General features: G+C 39.8%; 1 protein-coding gene across 1 annotated transcript; it reads right to left on the bottom strand.

The window, feature by feature from the left end:
• Positions 1-1236: 1236 nt before the first annotated feature.
• On the bottom strand, positions 1237-27643 carry LGSN (lengsin, lens protein with glutamine synthetase domain). Its single transcript, XM_043541921.1, has 5 exons — positions 27467-27643; positions 26796-26870; positions 17896-18901; positions 5330-5574; positions 1237-2436 (listed from the first exon to the last, which is right to left on the bottom strand). The coding sequence occupies exons 1-5, from the start codon at positions 27641-27643 to the stop codon at positions 1237-1239; spliced, it is 2703 nt and encodes a 900-aa protein (XP_043397856.1).

The following is a 27643-nucleotide window of genomic DNA, read 5'->3' on the forward strand; positions in this document are numbered from 1 at the left end:
TGCCATTCCTTCAGGGGTGCTGTGTGAATTGCCTGTTGGGGGAGGCTAGCCCCCAGCCCCTCCCCTTCTACCCAGGGCCTCACCCCTCCCCACCCTGCTGGAGCCTAGAGTACCCTCACTGGAGCCATCGTGCCCCCCACCAGTCCCAGGCTGCCCCAGGGCCCCCAGGCACAGACACCCCCAGCACCGGAGCGCCAGGTGGGTCGTGTGGCCCCAGCCACCCCCAGCACTGGGCCCCCCCTTGTCCCAGCTGCAGGCCAGCCCGCCCCACCCAGAGCCTCAACAGAACAGTGGGGAAGCAGGCAGAAGGTAGCCTGGGGGTGAAGTATGGGTGAGACCACCCTGTGCTGTTTGGGGAAGCTCAGCCTCCCTTGGCCTGCGATACCCACCACCCATACACTCCTCCAACCTCATCCTTATTGAGTACTGTTTTAAACCTGCTGCCTTGTTCTTGATCCTGCTGCTCTTGTTCTTTCTACCTACCATTTCATCTCCTTTAACTCAGTCTGCTTACCCCCGCCCACTCCCCATCAATACACCTGCCCCTTCTGTAATCTCCAACCAACCAATACCCCTAATTTATACATGACTCTCAGCCCCCTTCTCCTTGCTCTCAACCGTTCCACCTCTCTGATTCAGATGTTGGTTCCTTCTACTCTACACTGTCCTCCACCCATAATGCCTTTGCTTTGCTTTTCCACCAAAATGTTTATGATTCTAGTTCTCCACTTTGGCATTCACCCAGCCTCTGAGTCCTTAGCTCCAGCTTTCAGGCTACACTGCATACCTCTGAGGAAAATCCCATAACCATGCAGAAGGGGAGGGAAATAGAAAAATAGGAACAAGATCTTCCCTTCCTGCTATTCCTGTTTTCTTCCATCTTCCTATTACTTTTCCTTATTTTGACCGTTGTCCTTTCACCTCCTCTTCTCATCTTTTCGCCAGCAGGATCATTCTTGGTTAAGGTGTTCTTAGAAATTAGAATAAAAATTAAAAGCCTCTTAGCTCTAGTTCATGAACACCAGTTCTCCAGTCTGTTGAGTCCACCCACACAGGAACATGCAGTCACCACCTACTATATTAAAAAATGAGATGGTGGGGGAAAAAACATTAGTAAACATTTATAAATAGTTCTAATTTCCAATTATGTTTTTCTATTAATCTTGAAGCATTTACACAGCATTATTTCAGATTTAATTTTTTCTAACAATTAAGATGGGTTTTCTTTAATTGATTCTAAATAAAATATTCTAAAAATTTATTCCGTTCTGCATCCGTTTGTTCAGTTTCCAACTCATAATGTTTCATGGCAACAAAGTATCGAATAAAGGTATCACCCAGTGCTTCCCTAAGGCACAAATCTTCCTCAAGTGCAGCAAGAGCATCTTCTAGTTTCAGAGGGATTGCTGCAAATTTCAACTGAGCAGTGTTCTGGTTCTCTTCTGACACATCCTGGAAGTTAAGTTTTCTCTTTACTCCGTCCAGGCCTGCCGCAATAGTAGCAGCAAGCACCAGGTAGGGGTTTGCTGTAGCTGAACCTAGCTTGTTGTCTATCTGAGTGCCTTTTGCACCATGACATTTAATGTTAAAGGCACAGCTAGTATCATTAAATGCCCACTTTGCAGTCACAAATTCTTTTGATTCCTTACCATATTTGGAATAGCGTTTACGGCAGCTGACCGTAGGAGCCATCAGGCAGCTGAGAGCTTTGGAATGTACCAAGAGCCCTGCCAGCCAATTCTTTCCAACATCGGTAAGTGCCTGAACCCCCCAGTCAACAGAAAACAAATTCTTTTGGCCACTGAAATCCCACAGACTATGTGACAGAATCCCCGAATTGTAGAACCCGTTCTCTGTGAAAAAACTTGCAATGTAGTTGTACTTTTTTGCCACTTCTTTAGTGCCTGTTCTGAAGGTGAAGGCAGTGTCAGCGGCACCTATGCCAAACTCTGGATGAAAAGAGATCTCCATCTGTCCAGGCCAAGTGGAAGAAGAGAAGCTCTCAGTGTTGGCACCAGCGTGATACATTCCTTCAATGAGTTCCTGAATGAAAGACTGGTCATAACTATTGAGTATGCTTGCTGTAGGAAAAGATATTGTCTTTGAATTTACAATCTCAGCAATGCCATAAATGCAAAATTCATAGGTGAAGGCAGAGCGCAATGACAAGCCATTGTCCTGAAGTTGTCTCAGCTGTAGTTTGGCAATGTGCCTGGGTGAGGTCAATAGAGGGGTTCCCAGTATAGTGAAGGAATCACATATCACTCTAGCAGTTTGTTCAGTCCATGGTAGAACTCTAAATGTTGATAAATCAGGGCTCAGGAGTATGTCACAATTAAAATTGGTTGCACTTATGTGGTCCACTTCACTGTCCTTAGGATTCAGGGTCAGTTCGAGGTATCCTCTGGGCATGGACACACCATAGATTGCCTTTTCCTAAACAAGGGGAGAGTAATGGATTACTGAGTCTTTGACAGCTGAACTTTAATAATATTTTACATATATAATATAATATGCCCAAATCTTAAGTAAAGATTTCAGCATTTGGCCCATAGGACCTTTCTCCTCAAAGAATCAAAAAGTGCTCCAGAAACTATAGATTGTGTGTTGAGCACCATTATCATGTAGCTACCTCTGGAGAGTGGCAACCAGCTGGTGCATAAGTGTAAGGAGGGAAAGTGTTGAGCAAGGTTGTATGCAAATCTCTGCTATGTTTAAAAAATAATAATAATAATAATAATAATTAATAATGTCTGTGCAGAACTGACAGGACTTCGGGCCCCATTCTCCACTGTTTTACCCTTTATCTAGTCATTTACACCTGGGCAAAGCAAGTGCAAAACTGGATGTCAAAGGCTGGCGCAAGAGAATTTTCCAAACATAATACTGGCATTTTACATCCACTTTGCACAGATGTAAATGACTACACAAGGCAGTGGAGAATCTGGGGCTGGATTCCCTTGAAACCCCATTACACTCACTTTGTCTGCCTTCGGTGACAAACAACTGCACCAGCTCTGCCATGATGTGAACTTGTTACAGGGAATATGGACTTTTCACACCTGAAGCTTAGATTTATACTTGGCTGACTTTGTTTCGGTAAAAAATAGGAAACAGCCTCAAGACGTTAAATAATTCTAACACCTCAGTGCCTTCTTTAAACATCATGCAGACAGCTGGATCAACGAATTGCTCCTTCATTTGCATAGGTCGCTCCTATTGACATGCATGGGGACAATGCATAAATCAAGTGCAGACAAGACTGATATGGGAATTATAATAACTGTATCTTTGATGAAGAACCCCCTGAAGGTATCTTAGAGCCAGATCTTCAGCTGGTGCAAACTGGTATAGTTCCACTGGAATTATACCAAGTTACATCCTCTGAAAATCTAGCTTAATACTGTGCTACAGTTCTATGTTGTGGAAACCCATGCAAGGCCAATACAAATATATTTTTGTGAACCTGTTCTTTTATTTATATATGTATATGTCTAGAGAGGGAGAGAAAGCACAAGAACAAGTGAGCCTTTTTAGCAGTGTGGAAGCCAGAGAAAGTTTTTATAAAGTTTGCCTGTGGCAAGGCCACAGATACTCTGGACTGAAACTAACCCTAAATTTTTAGTGAATCGTCTCCCACTGCCCTGAGAAAGGATCACTATCTAGGTGGATTGACTGACTGGAATGGAACTGCTGAGATTTCAAGACTAAAGTGAATGATACAACACTTTCTCCCCTGAAGTGGATAGAAGTTTCTTAACTTTTCCCTTTACCAAATATTAAAATTAGCTTTGATTGTAAGCAAATAATTCTTACTAAAATTACTGATTCAAGGTAGGTAAGGTAATATCTTTTATTGGACCTGGGGACTCTGTTACTGGAAGGTACATGTCTTCAAACTACATAGAGCTCTTCTATTTCAAACTATATACATTGAGAACCATATTTTTCCTTTCTTTTTGGAAACTAGATAATGTTACCACAGTAGTCACAAAATTCCCTATATAGTCCCTATACTATGTGGGGGGAGGGATAGCTCAGTGGCTTGAGCATTGGCCTGCTAAACCCAGGGTTGTGAGCTCAATCCTTGAGGGGGCCATTTAGGGATCGGGGCAAAAATTGGGGATTGGTCCTGCTTTGAGCAGGGGGTTGGACTAGATGACCTCTGAGGTCCCTTCCAACCCTGATATTCTATGATCCTATGTTATCCCATCACCTGTACGAAGAAATATGGTGATCACCATGGTAAGGTTATCTAGTTTTAAAGGCAACACTGAAAAATTGTTGAGGGTGACCACTTTACAGCCCCATTCATAAAAAGCTACATGATTTCTCTTGAAATTTAAAAGTTTTTTCTGTTTTTAAAATGCTTGAGGATATACATGGAGGTCAGTGAATAATGTGAGTGCAACAGATAACTTTGAATAAGCTGAGATGGGCACCTGTATTGTGAGTTAATGATTGAAAAAGATGGTGCTACTACCCACCGCCTCTCAAAAGCATTAAACTAACTGAAAAAAGTTTATTTCTAATAACATCAAATGACATCAAGAGTAAATTGCATCTAAGTGCTAGAGTTAAAAGGTTGCAGCAAAACCTAAAAGCAAAATAATGAGAAAATGGTGTTAGCATCAAAAGATGCTTGAAATAAAAGCATTAAATTTTCTGTCACGTTGATATCTTTTTTGTGATTGTGCAGTAGAATGTGAAATATTCATAGTAATATGAGAGTGGAAATACAGCCTTAATCACCCACGTTAAGGATCAGAGGAAAAAAAGCTTAAAGATCAGGATATATATGCATGCTATCAAGAGCTTCATAATTTGACTCTTATTTGACTCTTATTTCCTCTATCAGTATAGGAAATATTACTAAGCAATCATGCAACCCTATAATATTTTCTTATATGATGTGATTGTTGAAAAGAGAATACTTCATAACTGAAAAGATTTTCATCTAATCATTTTTGTTTGTTTTGATATTTTCTCTTGGGTCTTGTCTTGCAATCTATTCGTGTCAAGTAAAACAGAATCTTTATAACTGTGGTAAATGTGAAAAGATAATTCCATGGAGGGAGATTATTGGATGTGGAAAGTACTGAAATTACCATCTTAATTAGATTTGTATTTCTGCAGGGCAGAGAAATGATGCTTCAGGGTAATGAGAAAAGCCCAAATCCTTGGGAAGTACTAATCGGGATGGGGGGAGGGGAGGAATGTTTGATTTGTTGCCGGTGTAAACTGGTGCACAAATTATGAGGAAATGTATCACAGCAATAAGGGCAGGGCCATGAGACCTGATAAGAGTATGAGAGGCAGAAAAACTTACATGAAAAAAACGAGAAGGAATGCTCTTGGATCTTGACACTCCATGCAGGTCAGTTGCTTCAAATCTAACAAACTGAATATTGTCTCTGTCCATCTGTTGTTTAATGTGTTCAATAAGCGAGACCAGGCGAAGGGAAGATTGACTTCCAGGGTTGTTTACGTCAGGCTCTCTGCTGTGATCTTTAAAATAAAAAGCAGTGTTCATGTCAGACAAACTTAATAGTGTTGTCATTACAAGCTGTTTCACTAAAAAGCATTAGAAGGACAAAATGTGATATAATAATAGGGTGGTCAACCCTCCAGGATTGGCCTGGAGTCTCCAGGAATTAATTAAAGATTATGTCATGTGATTAAATATCCAGGAATATGTCCAACCAAAACTGACAACTCTTGATAGAAACTTGACTTTTTTTCTTTCAACTATGAATTACCTACTGGGAAAACAAATGGGAAGAAGGTTTGCCACTTGCGAACATTTTGGAAGAGGACAGTCTAGATAATGATGTATACTTTTGTCCTGGAGAACCAGTACAATGACTGTTATTTTCTGCAAGTGTTTTATAAATCCACTTACACGGTCTCTGTGCATAGTCCGATAGTCATGGGGGGAGCATGTGCTGCAGTAGAGAACTTCTGAGTAAGGAGCCTATTAATCTAATGGGGGAGATTTTCAATGGCACAAAGGACAGCCAGATATCTAACTCCCAATGAAAGTCAATGGAAGTTAGGTGCTTTACTTCCACTTGTGACCTTGAAAATCACCTACCTGTTGCCCTCCCCACCCCAACAATCATGCATAAGTCTGGAATTGTAGAGAGAAGACCCCAGTTGTCTTCTAACCCCTTCCAAATACAGCAGGATTCTGAGGTGGCCTGTAATCTCCCCCTCCACAGAGAGAAGGACTGTGAAGGCATGCTCTCTAGATTTGCCACCTCTCCCTGGAGATAGTACTGGGCCTCATTCTCCTCTGTTACACTTGCTCTGTGCCTTTGTAACCCTATCGAAATTAATGGTGTTATACTCATGAATAACTGGTGGAGCAGAGAATCAAGGCTAGCAGCTTACTCTGACAGATGTCCTGATCCCTGCCAACTGGCTTCCAATTCCACTCTCTAAGTTTTATTTATTACTATTATTATTGTTCTGTATTTAATTAGACTCTATAAACTGTGAACTTCATTTGGAATTAAAGTGTAACTGAGAACAGAATTTGATGCTAAGACTTCAGTAGTGTTAGAAAATAGTGTTCCTTGTCCATAGGAGAGATTTTTTGAAAGTCCAACATCACCACAGGGAGATAGAGATGGCAGCAGCCATCATGACCACAGGCTGCTCCGAGCCCTCGGATATCAGTGGATCAACCTTCGGTCAGTTTCTGATTGGAAAGCAGCAAGTATCATTATTATTTGTATTACCACAGGGCCAGGAGCCCTCACGAGGGACTAGGACCCCACTGTGCTAGGTGCTATATTACCAGACATAAGTACTGGGGGCATGTGGTGAGTAGAATTAAGAGGGAGGTGATATGTTTTATTGGGGTATTGTGGGAGAAAGGCAACCAAAAACATAGGCAGGTGGTTAAACCAAAATAAAAATGGTAGAAAAAAATAAAATAATAAGAATGAAGGGAAGGAAAAATAGTAATAAATATGTTCCATCTTTTTCCCCTCATGCTGTCTTCGTGTTTTTTGTGTATTTCAACTGTAAGCTCTTCAAGGAGGTGACTTATCTTTACTCTGACTTTCAGGAATTGTAGGGAATAAGAATACTGTAGTATCTCTTTAATTAATTTGTGACTTCTCTAACGTCAGTCAGCATGTTCGACTATTTAGGAGCTGCCAGAACCTCACTTGAACAGAAGTGTGTATATGTAGGAAGGCTTGCATGTTGTGTATCTTCAGTAAAGAATTAATCGGACCCCACATGTCATAAATATAAAGGGAAGGGTAACCACCTTTTTGTATACAGTGCTATAAAATCCCTCCTGGCCAGAGGCAAAGTCCTTTCACCTGTAAAGGGTTAAGAAGCTCAGGTAACCTGTCTGGCACCTGACCCAAAATGACCAAGGAGGAGACAAGATACTTTCAAATCTGGAGGGGGAGGAAAGGCTTTTGTCTGTCTTGTGTGATACCTTTGCCGGGAACAGATCAAGGATGCAAGCCCTCCAACTCCTGTAAAGTTAGTAAGTAATCTAGCTAGAAAATGCATTGCGTTTTCTTTGTTTTGGCTTGTGAAATTCGCTGTGCTGGAGAAAATGTGTATTCCTGTTTTTGTGTCTTTTTCTAACTTAAGGTTTTACCTAGAGGGATTCTCTATGTTTGAATCTGACTGCCTGTAAGATTATCTTCCATTCTGATCTTACAGAGTTGTTCTCTTACCTTTTTTTTGTTGTTGTTGTTCTTCTAATAAAGTTCTGATTTTTAAGAATCTGATTGGGTTTTTTGGGTCTTAAAAATCCAAGGGGTTTGTGCTCATCTTGTTTATTCTCAAGCCTCCCCAGGAAAGGGGGTGTAAGGGCTTGGGGGGATATTTTGGGGAAATAGGAACTCCAAGTGGTCCTTTTCCTGTTCTCTGTCTAAATCACTTGGTGGTGGCAGCATACTGTTCAAGGACAAGGCAAAATTTGTGCCTTGGGAAAGTTTTTAACCTAAGCTGGTAAGAATAAGCTTAGGGGGTCTTCCATGCGGGTCCCCACATCTGTACCTTAGAGTTCAGAGTGGGGAAGGAACCCTGACACCACATTTCTGGTTCCTTTGTACAATGTTTGTTGTGTAAAGAGCAAAAGCCACAAACAGGAACCTAGAACATTTTTGGATTCTTGATAAATAATAAAATCATTATGGAGAGGCAGTACTCTCTCCATAGTTAAGGTCATAACCAGTTTCCATTATAAACCCTATTTTATTATCCTATAATTTTGTCTTGGAACCTAGATTTTTACTGAAAATTACTAGGTTTGACTTCTGTGTGAGCATCAGCACGCACCATGTGTTTATTATCGTTACTTCATATTGGGTGGTTGTAACTTAAAAAGAACATAAGAGTCCTTCTATATATGACAGCTAAAACATTCTCCTTTATCTCAAGTGGTAGAAACCCATTTGTTTGTTTGTTTGTTTTTTGGGGTGTGGGAGTTTGTTGTTTTTTTGTTTTGTTTTTGTGGCTGTAGGAACAGGGCTCTAGCTCTGGCTCTATAGCTGTGCTTTTATTCCTTAGACATGGTAGGTTCTCACTAGTTAGGGTTCAAATCATAGTTCTCTTAAAAGGCTGTTTTTCCCATTTTTATGAACTAAAAAAAAAATCCTCTTTCTCTCATATTTTTCAGGTAAACTTTAACTGACAATTAGAATGTTTTCTGAATTTTTGGTTTAAACTCTGTAAACACTTTTTGAGATTCAGATTTTAAAATAGCTTCTGTCTGAAATCTTGTATGTCACACATAATAAGCACTTGTCAAGTATAACTATGTGTGTAGTTCATAACAATGCAATACACTTAACTTTGATCCAAAATAAATATTATTCTTTCTTCTGTAATCCCAAAATATAAACACAACACAAAACCAGTCTGAAAAAGAAACAGATATACTGTACGTACACTGACATATAAAACAGCTTTAAATGCAAAGCCTCATACATATGTAATTTTACCATAAATCAACACTTAGACACTTTTCCAATTGAATATAACATAATGGAGCTCAAAAACAAGACCTAAAAGTTCTTCACCACCAATATATATTGTTTACTGATAATTATATGTAACTGAAGTTTCCCATTGACTTAAGTGAGTTTGGATCAAACCTCATATGATCAGTTTAACTTTTATTATGTCCTTTAACTATTCATTTTCTTTTTTTGAATTGCTTGGATATTGTGAATTATATGATATGTAAGAACATTGTTATTATTTAGCCATCTTAATTGGATTTTAAATTGAAGGACTTTTTTGTTTTTGAATAATTAATAAATAATGAATAACAATAATCCTCCTTCTCCCAAAGTATATTATCTTTCTGTGTATTTTGTAAAGGAACATGTACAATTTTCACTATTCGCTATATGTAAAAAATAATGGGCATCATTTCAGTAGGCCTAGTTTGACATCAGTAACTTGCCTCATTTCTTAGTGGGCATGACTGGGAAGGTGAATGGAAGGTTAAGTTGTAAATAGGGGCTTACTAAGCAGTATGCTGGAGTCAGGATGTCTGTACTAGCTAAGATAAACAGGAACGCCCGGATGCTAGGGAGAACACACTGATGCTAGGGATAATGGACAAGATAAACCTGGAATGTAAAGTGCCAATCCTGAAACATGTGATGCAATGTATATTAAATGCAATATAATGTGTAAACGTATATAAAGGAAGAGGTTTTCTGTGTAAGTTTGGATGTGTGGTATGTCCTATACTCACCCACGATGCTTGAGCCTGATCAACTCAGTATAGCTTTGCTGTATGCCAAATAAAGGAACCTGAGTGATAAAATCTGGAGTCGAACTCAGTTTTTCAGTTCCCAATACAGTTTCCAATTCAAATCCATTTTGTAAAATCTATTTATGTAAATATATATGCAAATTATTCATGCCTACCATGTTCTTGGCAAATTATCAAGAAATATAATAATTAAATTAAAGGAACTTTGGATTTCCCTTGTAGATTTGATTCCTTAAAAAAGCAAATGAGTCATATTGGGCAATTTTTATGAAGCAAAACCACATTTTTTCACATGTTTATAATAAAACAGTAGCATATAGAAAAGTATTCACTACTTAGTTTTTCCCTAGTCCTTGCTCAGGCAAAACTCCATCTCCTACTGAAGAGAAAACAGAGTAGGGACTTTGTAATTTGGCCTATTAAATATGCAACCCCAGCCCCCCCTGCTATTGGCTTTGAATCACTACAAAATATTTCTAAGAAAATTATACTGCCTAATCTGTTAACATCAACAAAGACTTGCCTATCTTATCCAAATCGTTAGTATTGGGCATCAAGTAGGATGAAAGGATTTGAACATATCAGTTGCTCATGTGCCTAGAGTTGGTGTTGGATTTGTTTTTTTCAGTGATCAGGAAGCACCTTGCCAGAAGACAATGCCCACATCCAGTGTCAGTGAGTCATTCTCTGGTTGTTCAAAGGAATTTCTATCCCATGATTGCTAATTAAACCACATAACATCTACATGAACAATTTATTAGCTCTTAAGTAGTTAAGTGCTGGACAAATGAACAGAACAGAAGGACCACTTTACTACCTGTTGCATAGGAATATAGCAAGGATAAAGAAAAGCTGACCTAACAAATGTACTGATACTGAAAACTCTGTTGGGTCATATGGTATCATGAAAATCTGATATAAAATTAAGGACCTTTTTTCTTTACATGACCTTAAGTAGAAATATAGCTTTAGGGGAAATAAAAATAAACCATAGACCACACAGGAATTGTCATACCACTTCAGATTAGTGATTCGTCTAGTTCAGTATCCTGTCTCTGACAGTGGCCAGTACCAGATGCTTCAAAGGAAGGTGTGAAAAATCTGCATGGAGGGAAATTTTCTTCCTAATACCTGTTACTTAGAGGTTGTCTTATGGTCTGAAGCATGATGGTTAATATCCCTTCCAAACTTTTGGGGGTTTTGTTTTACTTTTACTTTTTAAACTTTAGTAATCTAAATCTAGATGTTCTTATTATCCATATGAAAATTAAATCCTGCTAAACTCTTGGCCACAATTATATCCAGTGACAATGGATTCCACAAACGAATTGTGCTTTGTGCGGGGGCAAAAAAAGTATTTTCTTTTTAGTTTTAAATTTGTTGCCTCACTTTCATTAAATGTCCCTTCTCATTGTAGGTAGGGTAGATTGGGTGCTTCTATTCAAACTTCTCTATACCAGTCATTATTTTGTACACCTTTATCCCCTTGTTCCCTCTCTGAAGTAAACAGTTTCCCTGGCTTTTGAATCTCTCTTCAAATGAGACTTTTTTCCTGCCATTAATTATTCTTATTTCCATTCTCTGAACTCCCTCTTTTCTACTATAGTCCTTTAAAATAGGGTTACCAAACAGGACCCAGATTGTAACTGAAGTAGTGTTATTGATTTGTGTAATGACTGCACCCAGTTTAAATTTCTGTTTTTTTTATGAGAATGGCTTTTTGATTAAATGGGAGTTTGTACAAAAATTTTCAGGGTTTTGATTGTTGAAAGCAAAACAAAAATGGTCTGAGGTTTTCAGTTTTTCAACAAATAATTTGCACTGCTCTGACACCTTGATGGGTTCTAAATTAACAACAAAATTCAGGAAAAAGTCTGAACCTCATTGTGAACAATGCAGTGAAAATCTCTGTTCCATGTGCAGCAGCAGTCAAAAATGAAAACAAAATATTAGGCGACAAAGAACGAACATATTGAAAATATTAAGTCATTATTAGAGTGTATCAGCAAAAAATTCCCTCCCCCTCTCTAGTCCCCCACCCCCATGGAAAGTGATAGTATCATGGAGAACCAAGAGAGTATAGCATAGTACCATATAGTGAACAAGAAGGAAGATAAGGTCTTGATCAGAGTTTTTGCTGTCTAAACTGAAAAACAGGCTCAAACCTTACAGATAGTGTGAAGGAAGAAATGTCAGAATTTGTATGCGACCTGAACAGGAGGGACAAGGAGAAGAGCCTAAGTAACAAGGAGTATAATGGTTTTCTCAACAAAGAGGAGCTGAGTTTTGACCATGTAAGTTAAAGATGACAACAAGATATTGAGGAAAAGATGTCAGAGAAACAGGTTAAGATATAGATTGGTTGAAGGGAGACATGTTAGCGATCCAACAGTAGGATTTCTAAATCATCAACACAGGGAAGCCATGTGAACAGATCAGATGACACAGGATGGAGAGAGAAGAAGAGTAGACCAAGAACATAGTCCTGAGGAAGCCCCACAGTAAGAAGGAGATACGCTAAAGTAATGGCAAGAGAGCTAGGTCATATAAAGTCTCCGGAACAACCTCTCTGTGGCTGCCCAAGCATGCATGGCAGAACCATTATTATCAGTGCTTTTCAAGCTGTATATGAATGCAGGGCTGGGCAGGACTTTTGTAACCAACAGCAAACTCCAGCTTTAATTGAAGTCAATGGCATAACTCCTTAACATCAACGGGAGTAAGTCCTAGATGCTGAATACTTTTCATACTTCAATCCTTAATTTAAATACTAGATAGGGTTTGTGAGCGATTTGTTACTTAGTTTCATACATAGTAATAAATGACTTAATATAAGGTCATTTACTAAGGGAGAAAAAACACTTGCAGAACTGACAGACTCCATACTTTAATAATTCATGCATTCAGTATTCATTTTACATAATTTTCATTGAAATGAGAACTTAGCAGAGGAACTTTTAGTAAATTTAAGCATTTTTTAATTTCTTAGGCTACTATTTTTAGGCATTTTACATAATTGTCTGAAGGGCTCAATCCTCCTTTCCTTGTGCACCCCAAATTCCCACTGAAGTAAGTGGGTTTTTAAGAATGCATGGAATTGATCTGAAGAATAGCACTCTGTTCCTTTAAGAATGTCCCAAACTGCTAACAATTGGGTATTGGTCACACACACAGTACCACATTCTCATTGGCGTGTCTGTAAAGGCACAGTATGGTCAAGAAACCTGGTCCTGTTAATTGGGACCTGATGCACTAACTGCCCAGTTCTACAGATCCAGTCCCACAGTCTGCAATCATGCAAAATATCACTGACTTGAATGAGATTTTGGCCTGACTGAGGACTATGTGGGAAGTTTGGTATATAGGGCTAAAGCCTGCTCCTAGCACACTACCCACCTAAAACAGGCTGCATGGTGGAGAGGTCCATGGTGACCAGAAGGATGGGATTCTCTCTCAAGCTGTCATACCTCTCAACAGCGCCATTTTCAGGGGACTGGCCTGCTTTGGCCCACCTGTCCCGGTTGAAGTTGAACTTTTCCAACATTTAGTGGCACCAACAGCTGTACACACATTACAAACTGTGCGCACCGTTGGCAGGGGCAGAGCTAGGGAGGGCAGAGGCTTCAGCAGCTCCTGGGTATGCTTACTGACTACAGGGGAGCTCAGGGATAGTGAGTGACACAGCATCTGGGAAGGCCAGGCTGCAAAGTGGGGCCTTAGTGTGGCACAGATTTGATGGGTGAGGTGCTGAGGCCATCGGCTGCAGCAGGTCAGTGACCAGTTGTGTCCTGCTTTAGCCACTTGAAATGTTGATATGTGTGTATCTGAGATCAATGGGAGTGTTGCTCAAATAAGGATTGAAAAAGTGAGTAAGGACTTCCATAAGTTGTCATTATTAATAAACATTTTAAAGTGAGACAAGTGAAAGGAAGTGGTTATATTACATTCCAGACTGCTATTGCCTATTGACTGGTTTTATATTATATTGTATACACTAAATAAATTTCATCTCTTCAGTGTCAGAGGCCTCTCTTTCTACCTATCTCCCTAGCGTCTCTGAAAAGCCTAGGAGGCTTTTGATTACTAATGTCTAGCTTGGAGTGAACTCTATTTGCATAAGTGCATGCTATTATCATATATAAGTGCTTATGCAAATGCATAAACTTATGTAAATGAAAATGTTTGCATAATTACCAGCACTTGACACCTTCCATGTTTCTACAGTGATGCACTGTTTTCAAGAAGCTGTAGTTTCAGATCTGGTCTAACTGACAATACCCAAGGAATAATTTCTCTAGCTGGCTGAAACATCTTGCTTCATTTTCTAGGTCAAAGTATTTTTTCCATATAATTGACTGTGAATTTGAGTACTCTTCTGTTGTCTCAGTTCTGATTTTTTTTCTGTGCGGTGGGGGGAAGGGGGGTCGATGATGAATGTGTGCAGGACAATAACTGTGAGGGGGAGAAATACAGTGGCTGGCTGTATTATGCAATTTGCAAAAATCTTAAAGGGAAGGATGAGTAGACTAGTTATTTTTAGAGGGTTGTTAGGGCTTGGCTACCACTTGCAAGTTAGAGCACATTAAAGCAGCCCCGGGCGCCCTAACTCCTGAGGTGTCCACACTGGCAAGGCACGTAGAGCGCCTGGACTCTGTAGCTGGAGCGCTCCTGGTAATCCACCTCCACGAGAAGCATAAAGCTTGCTGCACCCCGGCTGAAACGCCCTGGCGTCAGTGTGGACGAGGTGTTGCATTACTGCACTGTGATTGGCCTCCAGAAACATCCCATAATCCCCTGAAGTCAAGTGGCCACTCTTCTCATTGTTTTGAAATCGTCTGCAGGCATGCGGATATCCCCTTTCAAAGCTCCGTTTCTGACAGATGGCATGCTTACCTGCTCCAGGACAAAGCAAACCATTAGTGTAGAATGCTGCTGTTGTGAGTGTGTGTGTGGGCAGAGGGGATCTGCTGTTGTCTGAACTTACAAGACAGCATGCTGACACACTCTCTGCCTCCCAAATCACACTGTCTCTCCTCCTACATACACACAACACACTCCCTGTCACACTCCACCCCCTGCCATTTGAAAAGCATGTTGCAGCCACTTGCACACTGGGGTAGCCACCACAATGCACTGCTCCTTGTGGTGTTGCAAGAGCTGCTAATGTGGCCACGCCAGTGCGCATGCAGCTGCCAGTGTAAACACATGGCTGCTGCGGTCTCCGAAGGCTTGTTTAACTCCCAGCGCTCTACAAGTGCAAGTGTAGCCAAGCCCTTAGTGAAGTGACTAGTGTGGATGTATCTCATTCCTCTCTACTGAATGGAATAAGAATTTTGATTGCCGAAGGAGGTTCTCCTTTATTCAAGTGATAGAACCCTCTGCTTTTAGAACAGTAAGATCTGAGTTCTATCCTTGCTCTTGTCATGAAGTTCTGAAGTGTGTTGTGTCCAGCATAGTAACAAATCAATTCCTAGAAGGCAAGGGATATGTTATAGTATTTAAATTATCTAATGTATTTGACTCCACATTAAAAAGTTAGAGGTGGATAGAAGACACAATTTGGTTCCATATCTAGATTTTGGCACCCTCCTCCCCCTCTAATTTGTGTTCATTTCTGAGGTTTTGGCTCAGGCTGTTAGCTAAATAAAATCAAAATGAATAATAATTTAATTATAAAATAAAACATTTTGGGATAAATCTAATACTCTTTAAACTAACAATGCTCCTGCTGGTGCCAGTAGAATATTGGTTAGGAACTGAGTAAAGACTGCAGGATTTAGTCTGTTATGAATACGTTGTGAGAGTAGGTCAACTGCAATATTTTGACAGGTTTCAGAGTAACAGCCGTGTTAGTCTGTATTCGCAAAAAGAAAAGGAGTACTTGTGGCACCTTAGAGACTAACCAATTTATTTGAGCGTGAGCTTTCGTGAGCTACAGCTCACTTCATCGGATGCATACTGTGGAAACTGCAGAAGACATTATATACACATATACTCCTTTTCCGTTTACTGATCCTGCTAGCCCAGTAGTTTAATTTTTATTACTTCGAAGAAACCACAGTCTGTTAGTAGCAATTAATTGGCTATACATATACACACATACTCCTTTTCTTTTTGCAATATTTTGGATTTCGTTTAACTTTTTCTGGTATTGTAAAACTTTTCTCCCTTAATTTAAGCTGCAGTTTTTCAGTGAAAATCAAATTTCAAACTACATATTTCTAACTAAATGAAAACCATTGTTATGCTTATGTTTTAAGTAAGTCTTACCCTATCTCTGGGACAGCAGTATCAGTGCAAATGTACAAAAAATATGCAGGAACTTCGAACTTCTGCTTCACCAAAGGCAAATGAAACCTGGGTTCACAAGAGTTCTGAATTGTGTTTTTAAATCCAGGTGAGTTCTACATTTGGCAAAACAAGCTCTCCCTTTCCTTATAGCTTCCTTACCTAGGTTTTGAACTATAATTCGCATAATTCGCATAATGCAGCTGAGACAAGGTGGGTGAAGTAATGTTTTATTGGACAAGCTTTCAATCTTACATAGAGTTGTTCTTCAGACCTGATCTGCGTAAGCTCAGAAGCTTGTCTCTCTCTGACCAACAGAAGTTGGTCCAAGATAAGATATTACCTCCCACACCTTGTTTATCTAATATCCTGGGACCAATGCACCTACAACAACATTGCATACAATGATGCAGTTGGAGTTTAAAACAGCACATATTTATGAAGCAAAAAGGACTATGGAATGCTGAAGAAATTATTCCTATTCTCATTTTGCAATTTAGGAATTGGCTTTATGAACTAAGGGGGAAATAGTGGCAATCTGAAGGATTTGGTAATGAATTCCACTGGCCTTTCATTAATGCAAATATGTAAAATAATCTAGAAGGGAAAGAGGAAATAGTCTATGCAGAAAAAATCCGTTTGGCTGTCTACTGATCTCATACATTAAACATGATCACAGTGAAAGCTGGTCGCAATACGTATTTTCATTGTTCTATACTTCTGAAGCATCCTCTCTTTAAAAGATTACCTTTTAGGATTTAATTCACTCAATTAAGAATAGCAGCACACAAGTATTTATGCATCCACGTGTCCTGCTCAAAACTTAACTTGGGTGATTACAAAAATTCTTCCTGTGGCTTGAATTGTTTGGCATCTGCAAACTTGCCTGTTTGTCAGAGCATCTTTAGCAAATCCTCTACACCTCAGAAAGCAGATTTTTTAAGATGTTAGGTAGCTTTACAATGAGTCACATGATACTAAATCATGGATCTAGTTATATCAACTATTGGCAAGGGTAATAATGTTTTCTAACATGGTTAAAAGTATATCATAGATGGAAATTATTTGCCCTGTTTTATAAGCTAGTAAACCAATCTGAGTATCATCCTCCTACATTCTTATTAGCCTGTGACCTAACACTGCCCACTAACAATATTGTTTGTGCTGTTGACCACTTCCCAGCATAACAACTAACCTGCTCAAACTCATTATAGCTAATAACTTTCCGTTTACTGATCCTGCTAGCCCAGTAGTTTAATTTTTATTACTTCGAAGAAACCACAGTCTGTTAGTAGCAATTAATTGGCTTTACAAACACACTTTCCAAATTGTCTTATTGAACAGCATGAAGATATGTGTACGCTCTCTGTTTAATTTGCTTTTCTTACACTATTCTTCCTATTAGATGTTTTGGCATTCCAGTCCTCTTAGGACTAATAATTGAAAACATCATCCCTACGTGGAAGCAATTTTCACTGCTGGAAATATTAACAAAAAGGAAATTTCAAGAAACTCAGAAGATTTCAAGGCTTTCCAGTGACTAGCAGACCTATGGAAAATGTTGCCTATGTCCAGTGTAAATGAGAAAATATTTCAATTTTTAGTGAATAAGACATGACCACTTGTGCATAGCAGTTTCTGGCAGGCAGTCAGGCTTTGTAAGCACCTTGCTATAGAAGAAGCAGGCTGGAAGTACTGTAAAACTTTTGATCAAGTCCAGTCACATGTACAGTAACTGCTATTGCCAATTGTCTAACATGAATGCTGACAAGAGATTTAGGGGTTTTCTAAACAATTTAACTGAGTTCTTGAGTGGTACAGTAGGTGATAGTTTAGTGTCTTACCAGTCTGGTCAGGAGAAGGGTCGAATTTAATTCCTGGCGTGCTGCCTGTGTTTTTATAAGCTGGTGGTTGCCTCCTACTGGGATGCTCCATGTTGCTGCCTTCTGATTGTTGCTGATCAGACCCAGCAGAGCTGTGAACCAAGAGGGGCTTGTTTGGCAGCCCTGCTACATAATTGTCTATACAGTGGAGCTTTCGATTCTCCCCTCCAAAATTAAGAGAAAGAGACTCAAAGGATCTACCCTGTTTGTCAACTGCTTTTTCATTGGGTTTTTGCAGACGTATATGGGAAGAAGTTCTGCTCTGCTTGCCAGTGTATTTGGCCCTGTTACCAAGCAGAGGACTGCTTCTGAGTAGGTTTTTCAGCTCTTGCAATGTTTGTTTGGAAACTCGAGACCCCAGCATGAAAGATGGTTCAGTGCTTTTTTCCTGGGTTGCTAAATTATTACCTTTAATCTCTTTCTCTGTTGCATCCTCCTCTTCATCTTCTGTTCCCCCACATTTGTCCTCATTACTTGCTGTCTCTGTCACCCTAGATTTATCTTCTGTGCTTGCTATATCTGAACCCCCAGATTTTTCTTCTTTGCTTTCAGGCTCCGTTCCCAAAGGCTGATTCCCTTTGCTTGATGTCTGTATTCCCTCAGGTGTCTCCACCTCTCTTTCTACCACTCTTCTCCCACCTTCATCATCTTTATGGACTTCTGTTTTCCTCAATATGTTGTCTTTCACAGTGACTTCTATAGGGAAGCTCCCATTTCCGCCCCCCTTTTCATCTTGTGTGTTAGGGAAATTAGATGGTTTTTGAAGGGATGGACTTGCAGATAGTTCTACATGACCAGTTGCTCTTTGCAGATAAGAATGATCTGGGGTGTTTGTAGGGCGGGAGATCTCCATTTTCTCACATTCTAATGGGAGAATGTATTTTGCAGTGACTTTGACTCCTCTTGTCCTTTTTAAACCACATATACTGCCGCCATCAGCTTCATCATAGTCATTTCCAACTGTGTTCTGTAATCATCAACAAAATATACAGCCAAATAATATGCATGAATGAAACAAGGTAGAGTAACACAAAACAGGAAGTAACACCAACAGATGCATTTTATTATCACATGGGACTTCTGTTATTTCTTGCTGAAAAGGAGTTCTATGGGGGAAATTACTTATAATTTCCGTATAATTTTCATATAATTCAGCTTCTCTGAAGATATCCTCTTGAAGGATTCTCATTTTGGGGTTTTAGCTCCTTTAGAGCAAGACTGGTTCAGGTCCCTATTCTTCAGGTATTTTGACCATTGAGGGCAGGTTTAACAGGGTATAATGCAAGCTGGATTCCCTGCTGCCTAGTATGTGCCACCCCTTGCCAAGCATAAATGTCCTTTAAATGTGAACAAAATGTGTTTTTAATACAGCCAAATGCTAAATTAATACATCTAGGAACAATGAATGCAGACCATAACTACAGAATGGGAACTGTATCTGGGAAAGAATTGACTTTGAAAAGGATTTAGGAGTCAAACCGGACAAGTAACTGAACATGAACTCCTGGTGTGATGCTGTGGCAAATGGGCAAATGTGATCCCTGGATATGTATATTCAGGGGAGTAGAGAGGTGATTTTACCTCTGTATATGGCATTGGTGAGATCAATTTGGGAATACTGTACAATTCTGGTGTCCTCATTTTAAAAAGGATGTGGAAAAACTGGAGTGGATTCAGAAAAGAGCCCCCCAAATTATTTGAGGGCTGGAGAAAATACCTTGCAGTGACAGACTTAAAAAATTCAACCTGTTTAGTTTATTGAAAAGAAGATTGAAAGGTGACTAGATTAGTGTGTGAGTAACTGCAAAGGGAGAAAATACCACGTTTAAAGGGCTCTTTGATCTAGCTGAGAAAAGTATAACAAGAACCAGTGGCTTGAAGCTAAAGCCGGACAAATTCAAATTGGAAATAAGGCATACATTTTTAAGGGTGACCAACCACTGGAACAAACTACCAAGGGAAGTGATCCATCTCTTGATGTCTTCAAATCAGGAGTGGGTGCCCTTCTGGAGAATATGCCTTAGCCAAATACAAGTTATGATACTGGGCTCAATACAGAGGTAATTAGGTGCAATTTAATAACCTGTGACATATAGGAGGTCAGACTAGATGAAATAATAGTCCCTTCTGGCCTTAAATTCTATGAAATCTATGTTTTGTTCAGTTTCTCCTACTTAGCACGGGCAAATCACCCAGAATGAAACACAAATTTGAAATGATCAAAAATGTGCCTCAGGGAAAGACAAAAAAAGGTGTGAGAGAAAAGCCTCATGAAAAGTAACCTTATCAACGGGAGGAGTGAGAATCCTGCAAGATGATAACTTCAAAGAAACAGAATTACCAGGCATATAATTTTCCCTTCTCTAAAGATGCCATCTGGGGAGCAAGAAACTTTAGGGATGTCCTAGCAGAAAATGAGGGTAAAGCCGCAACAAGCAGTAATAACAAAGTTAAAGCCAACAGTTCGAACAGCTAGCTTGCTTTTTTTAAATAGCATTAACAATATATAGAGGATTTTACACATGCAGCACCACACATGACATTCAAGTCTGCAGAAATACATAGCATTCAGTGGGGGGGAAGCCGGCTGGAAATTAGGAACATCCCAAAATAAAACTACACTATTATAACAAACAACAACAAATATGACACAATAGCAACTTTTACTTTAAATGTATATATGGGACTAAATGACTTAGCCAAGGTCCCCTTGGTTTGCTTGAATCAGCCTTGAATGTATAGATAAAAAGCTACTGGGAAATCATTAAATGTTCTGAGTTTGAGTTTTATCAATATACTGAAGACATTCAGATCTATGCCATCAAACTCTCCAAATTTATATTCTGCACTTTCATTGTTTTCTGTGGTGTCTGAAAGAAATAGGGGGCTGGACAAAAGCAAATTGGATACTAGTCTAGATAAGACAAACAATGTTTGGATACTAGTCTAGATAAGGCAAACTTGTTTATTGGCAGATGGAAACATTTAGAACAATAGACAGTGGTGTCTGTAGCTCACATTGTCAGTAACATTTGCCCATCTTCTGCCAACATGATTAATGGCTTGCTTTTATCTAGGATCCCTCACTACTCTTTGATTAGCAGTGATGGCCCATTGTACCTTTGTCCAGCACTGTCTGGCCAAGAGGTGTGACTTGTCCTCTCCTAAAACAGACCTCCTAATAGTCTTTCAAACCTCTCTCCTCCTCACTTTAGACTACCGTAGTGTGCTCTATTTAGTACGACCTATAAATGCCACCCTGAAGCTTCTGCTACTATAGTATACAGCTGGCTGTCAACCTTCTAAGTAGGACAAGCCACTAGAAGCACATAACACCTGTGCTCAGATCTCTACACTGGCTTCCTTATGATGTCCAGGTGCAATTAAAAGTCTTTAGTGGGAGCATTCAGCACAGAAGTTTTGCTTACCTGAATTTTCATTTAAAATATACTGTTCTCCTGTAATGCATCTGTCTGTCAAAAAGTTACTCTATTTTTTGCTCGTTTGACCCCCAATAAGAAACAGGCCCAGTTCTCTGAGCTGTGCCAACATTGCAGCTGCTGGGAACAAGGAAGCAAACTAAAAAGCCACATACATTTAAACTTCCCCATTAGCAATAGAGGAAACTGACGGGGGAATATGAGGGACAATGTTTGCCAAATGGGAAAAGGCACAAAATCAACAGGAAATAAAAAGATGTTTTCCAACTTTCTAAGGGGATTCTACGAATAGAAAAATTTTCTTTGAAACAAAAAAGAGAAAAGAGATCAAGCTAAGAAATGTTCTTGACATGACTGTATTTTTAAAGAATTTACTGAAACGTTAGACCCTCTTTCCCTGGCAGAGCCTGACATCATAAAAATATAATCTTTTCTAAGTGATTTCTTTTTTTAAATCAGCCTTTAAAATTCCTTTGTTTTCTGAATAATTTGAAACTGTTAACTTATTCATAACAACATCTGTATTTCTCTTCTGTGCTTCCTAATGCAGTCCTATACTGTTCAAGGCTGTCCGTTTCAAAAAACTTTAATCTACTCTTGGATATGTCAGCTGAAGCAGAATTCAATTCTAGCATGATGTCCACAGTACTGATCTCTGAAAAGTATATAAATTGAATGTAACTATGGTAGTGATGCTGACAGCAATCAGGAGATCTGACCATGTACTTTCAGTTCTGTATGACAACCACATTTGTGTTTCCTAGACATAATAGGATCACTTCAGATCAAATATACAATATGGGAAAACCATCCATCCACAGTAATGCATTCTAAACATTTTCATAAACACAAGTTATAATCCGTACGGCAAGGAATAACCCCCTCCAATTAATAGATATGAGGGAAATTGTCTGGGGACTGTGTCAAGGATTTTTATTCCATAAAAGAAACTGGGACCTTGGGACAGATATTTACCAGTCTTTGAAGGGAAACTGTATCCAGTTCCCTCAAAGCGGCACACCTTTTAAAAAAAAAAAACACCCCACTCACAGGGTGAAATTTTCTATGATGCTGAGAACACAAGACCTAGCACTATTCAGGTCTCTAACATGAGGCTCCAGGGGTACCTTCTCTTGTCCCTTTGCACTGGGATGAATGTCACCCCCTATGAATAAACTCAAAGATATATGTATATCCATCTATCTATACATAAAATATGGAAGTTCATTTGGAAAGATTTTTAAACTTTAGATTTCTGCAATGAAATAAATGGACCTATTTTTCTTTCCATGTCCTAATGCAGCATTCTCTCATATTAAAAATTGAAATGTTCATTTGTATTTATGACTCTAGGGCTATGAGAGAGTTTAGCTGCCCAGGGAAAAGCTATACTCCATCTACATGAGACCAAATTCCAGACCAGGTCATGTCTACCCTAAAGATTGGCCCCAATTACAGCTTTTGGTATAGCTGCACCTCTGCAACCCCTAGTGAATAGTTGATACTGACACTGGTAGCGCTTACTCCAGTTTCAAGCAGGGATAACCTTCATCAGTGTAAACAGGACCTTTGCCCATCTACACTATAGGTTTCCTCCAGTGCAGTTATTCTATTGTCTGGATATCAATGGCTGCAATCAAGGCTAAATCCTCAGTGCAAATCCCCAATTGCTACCCTCAAATAGGTACATTGCGGCATACTTGTAGGGTAGCATCTGAATATCTAGCATTCTCCTGTGCTGCCTTTCATTGCTCTTGTTGCAGGAACATATAGGAAGTGGTGATGAGTGCAGAAAGTGTCATCAAATACAATTTTTGACATTAGAGCATGTGAAATTGCCACCTCTACTCTGGGCAGTCCAATTGCATGCCAGTTCTAGCATACCATCAAGCTCCAACAACTGACACACACTTTATGCTATGCAGTAAGGTAAGGCACTTAAATCGGAAGAAAATTTTCTTAATCAATGTAGGTTATTCTTTAAACATTATAAAAGCTCTGAAATAGGGATTAACTGTACTATAATATACAGCACTGCAAAAAAAGGCAATCCACAAACTGCATCCATCAGTCTGAAAACATTTGAAAGTGAAGAGTATTGCCTTTTGGGGCGGGAATGGGGGGAGACACCAACTGCTGAGAATTGTATTGTGTTAGGCAGGTGAAAATTCAAGTAAATTCTTGAACTTTTGCCCTAAGAAACATCTACAGCAGTTTAATAATATGTCTGAAATTTTATACAAGACAGATTTAATGGCTGGGACGAAGGAAGCTTGTATTTTTCTCCTGCTTTTCGTTTACTTTGTGACCTGATGTAAGTCTCTTAGTCAACCATAGGATTTATACAAAATTCCATCAAAATGCATTGGCAAATATATATATATGAGCTTATACTGTGGCATTTGAGAGGAAGAAGGTGGGGAGGGAAAATAAAGTAGTTTAAGAAGATTCCCCAGCAGTTATGGATGAACAATTGTAAAAGGGTCCTTGTCATAAATATAAAGGGAAGGTAACCACCTTTCTGTATACAGTGCTATAAAATTCTTCCTGACCAGAGGCAAAATCGTTTTACCTGTAAAGGGTTAAGAAGTTCAGGTAACCTGTCTGGCACCTGACCCAAAATGACCAAGGAGGGGACAAGATACTTTCAAATTTGGAGGGCGGCGGGGAAGGCTTTTGTCTGTCTGTCTGTGTGATACCTTTGCCGGGAACAGATCAAGGATGCAAGCCCTCCAACTCCTGTAAAGTTAGTAAGAAATCTAGCTAGAAAATGCGTTACGTTTTTCTTTGTTTTGGCTTGTCAATTCACTGTGCTGGAGGGAATGTGTATTCCTGTTTTTATGTCTTTTTGTAACTTAAGGTTTTGCCTAGAGGGATTCTCTATGTTTTGAATCTGACTGCCTGTAAGATTATCTTCCATTCTGATCTTACAGAGTTGTTCTCTTATCTTTTTTGTTGTTGTTGTTCTAATAAAGTTCTGATCTTTAAAAATCTGATTGGGCTTTTTGGGTCTTAAAAATCCAAGGGGTTTGTGCTCATCTTGTTTATCTCAAGCCTCCCCAGGAAAAGGGGTGTAAGGGCTTGGGGGATATTTTGGGGAAACAGGAACTCCAAATGGTCCTTTCCCTGTTCTTTGCCTAAAACACTTGGTGGTGGCAGCATTTTACATAATCCAAGGGCAAGGACTTTGTGCCTTGGGGAAGTTTTAACCTAAGCTGGTAGAAATAAGCTTAGGGGGTCTTTCATGCATGTCCCCACATCTGTACCCTAGAGTTCAGAGTGGGGAAGAAACCCTGACAGTCCTGTATCATGGTGAAAGGGGACAGTGGCAATGGTGTAGCTCTAGCAGGAATTATCGTATGTCTAATTAACAGGGGTAATCTAATTCACCTTCTACTGGACTATCCACAACAACAACAAAAAAGATGCAAACCCACCACTAGCATACACTTGGTCAAATGCACTTTTGACCAACTCCAGTTGGTCTCAGTCACTCTTGGTCCCTCTTTTCTTCCATATAATGAAATTGGGATCTGATGGGGGATCCAGAGTTCTGTCGTGACCACCCCAATCAGGAAAGAGTTAAATAGCTCTGCTGGGCATAATCAGCCCCAGCCTGGTGCAGCTGTAAGGCTTGTCAAATGTGGAGAGGAACATCTCCTTAAAAGGGAGGATCCAACCCCAGTGGAGGGTGGCATTCAGAGGGAAGCAGAGCTAGAACTCCTTGGCCTCACAGAGCAGGGGCTAATTACCCATATAGTTGCTGAAGAGCTGCTGCCACCTGGACCCTCTTGAGAGGTGGAGAGACCACTTTTGCTTTGCTTTGTTTTTAATTAGCGCCCAAGATGCCCAGCCTGAGCCTCTCAGACACTCGGGGGGTTAGAACCCAGCCCCCTTCACAGAGACGATTTACCTTTGTGATCTCCAAGGAACAGTGGGATGAACCCAGACTTTGGGCTGCAGGATTATTTTGTTTGCCTTTTCTTTTATTTCAGACTGCAGTCACACCCATGAGGGGGGAAACACATCCCTAAGACTTGCCGCTGAAAGATTGCACTCCAACTCAGTGCCACAGTGACACCTAGAGCCAGAGAGGGTCATTGGGGATGAGAGGGAGGCCACCCTCATACCAAGGGGATGCACTAGCGGTACCACCTTGGACACCAGGACTGCTACTTTACTTCATGTGGAAAGGCCTGGCAATTAATGTAATTCACATCTTCAGTCTGTTTATTTTCACATACCTCATTGCCGTAGTCTTACTCCCATACTAAGGCCTCGCATTAAACATGCAATTATCAGATTAGCTTCTGAAGGCTTTTAATTCTGAAACTGCTCCCATGCAGCAGGCTTGTCCTTGTAAAGCTGGTAGCAGTGCACGATTTCTTGCAAGCACTTCCATTTGCATATTGCCACCTACACCATGAGGAAAGTGCTCTGTGGGGGTATGAGTTCCAAATGAAGGACCCAATCCTGCCTTACCAGTGGTTTTTACACCAGTATAATGTTGTTGTGCTACAGTTAGTCCAACTTACACTGGTTACTTCCAACTTACACTGGTGTAAGTGAGAGCCAAACCAGGCTCCAAGTCTAGCATCAATATCTGGTTCACCCTCTGTTTGGAAGACAGGGGGATGGACTTAATGATCTAATAGTTCTTTCTATCTAACTTCTATGATTCATTTAATATATGGGCACAGAGAAAGTCAGTGACTCAGACAAGGTGCATCTCTGGCAATATTGAGTATCTGATAAGAATCCAGCAGCCATGGGAAGGCTGGATCCACCATGACATCCGAGCCACTTTAACTGTTTCTCAATATCTTACTGAAACGCAACTTTTTTCACATTTTCATAATAAGATTTCCTATAATCTATTCAAAATAACATGTAATATATATATTACTCCCCTAAAAGCACATACTGCAGTTCCTGGGTCAGATTCTGCTTTCAAATACACCAGTATAAATCCTAAGCGACTCCACTGATGTCAACAGAAGTGCTCCAGATTATCACGGATGTAACTCAGGTCAGTTCTTGGCCCAGGACATGTAGTAACTCCATGACATCAGTGGTGTCACTCTGAATTTACAAGTGTAAATGGGATAAGAATTTGGCCCTCTGATTCAGGGGCTTCTGATAAAGAATGGAAGATGTCAGATGCTAGAATAAACAGACCGAATTTCAAAAAGCAAGTTTGGGGGGGTTATTGCCTGGTACTAGAGACTCTGTTCCCTCTCCCTGTGTCTCTCTGACCCACTGTTAATTCAGAACACAACATGTCCCTTGTGTATAGATCAAAAGCTTTGCACTAAAAGTAGGATGAGATATTGTTCCACTCACAGCTCCTGAAAACCAGAAATAAGAAAATATTTTGTATCGACAGGTCTGCGTGAAAACCATTCACAATCAATGTCTTACCTGATGAGTGAGCTCTTCCTCCTTGTCCATCTCCAGCACATTCTGGTTTAAGTCACCACGAGAAATGGTAACTGCCTTGTAATAAAATTGCACCCAGTATTTATAGGTGCAGCTAAAATAAAGGTTAGTTTGAACAGAATTTCTATAAGGTTCTTTTCCCAGAAATCCAGGGCAGATGATGAAAGATAAAAAGCAAACCCTCATGTGTCATGGCAATTTTCTGGAATTGTGTTAAAGTAGTAAACTGACAAATGCACATTTCTAGCTGACTGCCTGAAAACAAAAGAGAACTGAGCATAAAACTGTTTTGCTCAACTTTTTTTCCCACAAAAGGTTTTTGTTATGCAATGAACCATTTTTATTCTGGAATAGAATCTATTGTTAGACTCCTTAGAGGTAAAACCTTTATTGGGCATTATAACAACAATATGTTGTTGAGGCACATAGTCAGAAATTTGAAAGGAAAAGCACATTGCAAGAACAAAGTGTAGCACCAGATTGTAATTCTGAGTGCTTGTGTCACTCATTAATGTTGAAGCATTTGATTATTTCTGCTTTCCCCCCATAAAAAGACTTCAGAGATCTGTCAGAATTCAGTGATCGCTCAGCTACCTGTTTGCATGGTCTCTTATTCACAACATACACACAGTTCTTTCTTTCCCCATGTGTACCTTTAATCGTTGGATTCCAGCATGGCAGAACATAGCACAGGCATTGTCAGGAGGCACCTTCCACTTAACTATCTCCACTACCCCCAGCTCATGCTCCAAGTGTCCCCCTTGCTTCCTGTTCCAACCAATCATATATCCTTCTCTGACTGAGCGAATGAACTCATTAGGTCCAGCCAT

Source organism: Chelonia mydas, chromosome 3 (genome assembly GCF_015237465.2).
Source record: "Chelonia mydas isolate rCheMyd1 chromosome 3, rCheMyd1.pri.v2, whole genome shotgun sequence".
Lineage (NCBI taxonomy): Eukaryota > Metazoa > Chordata > Testudines > Cheloniidae > Chelonia > Chelonia mydas.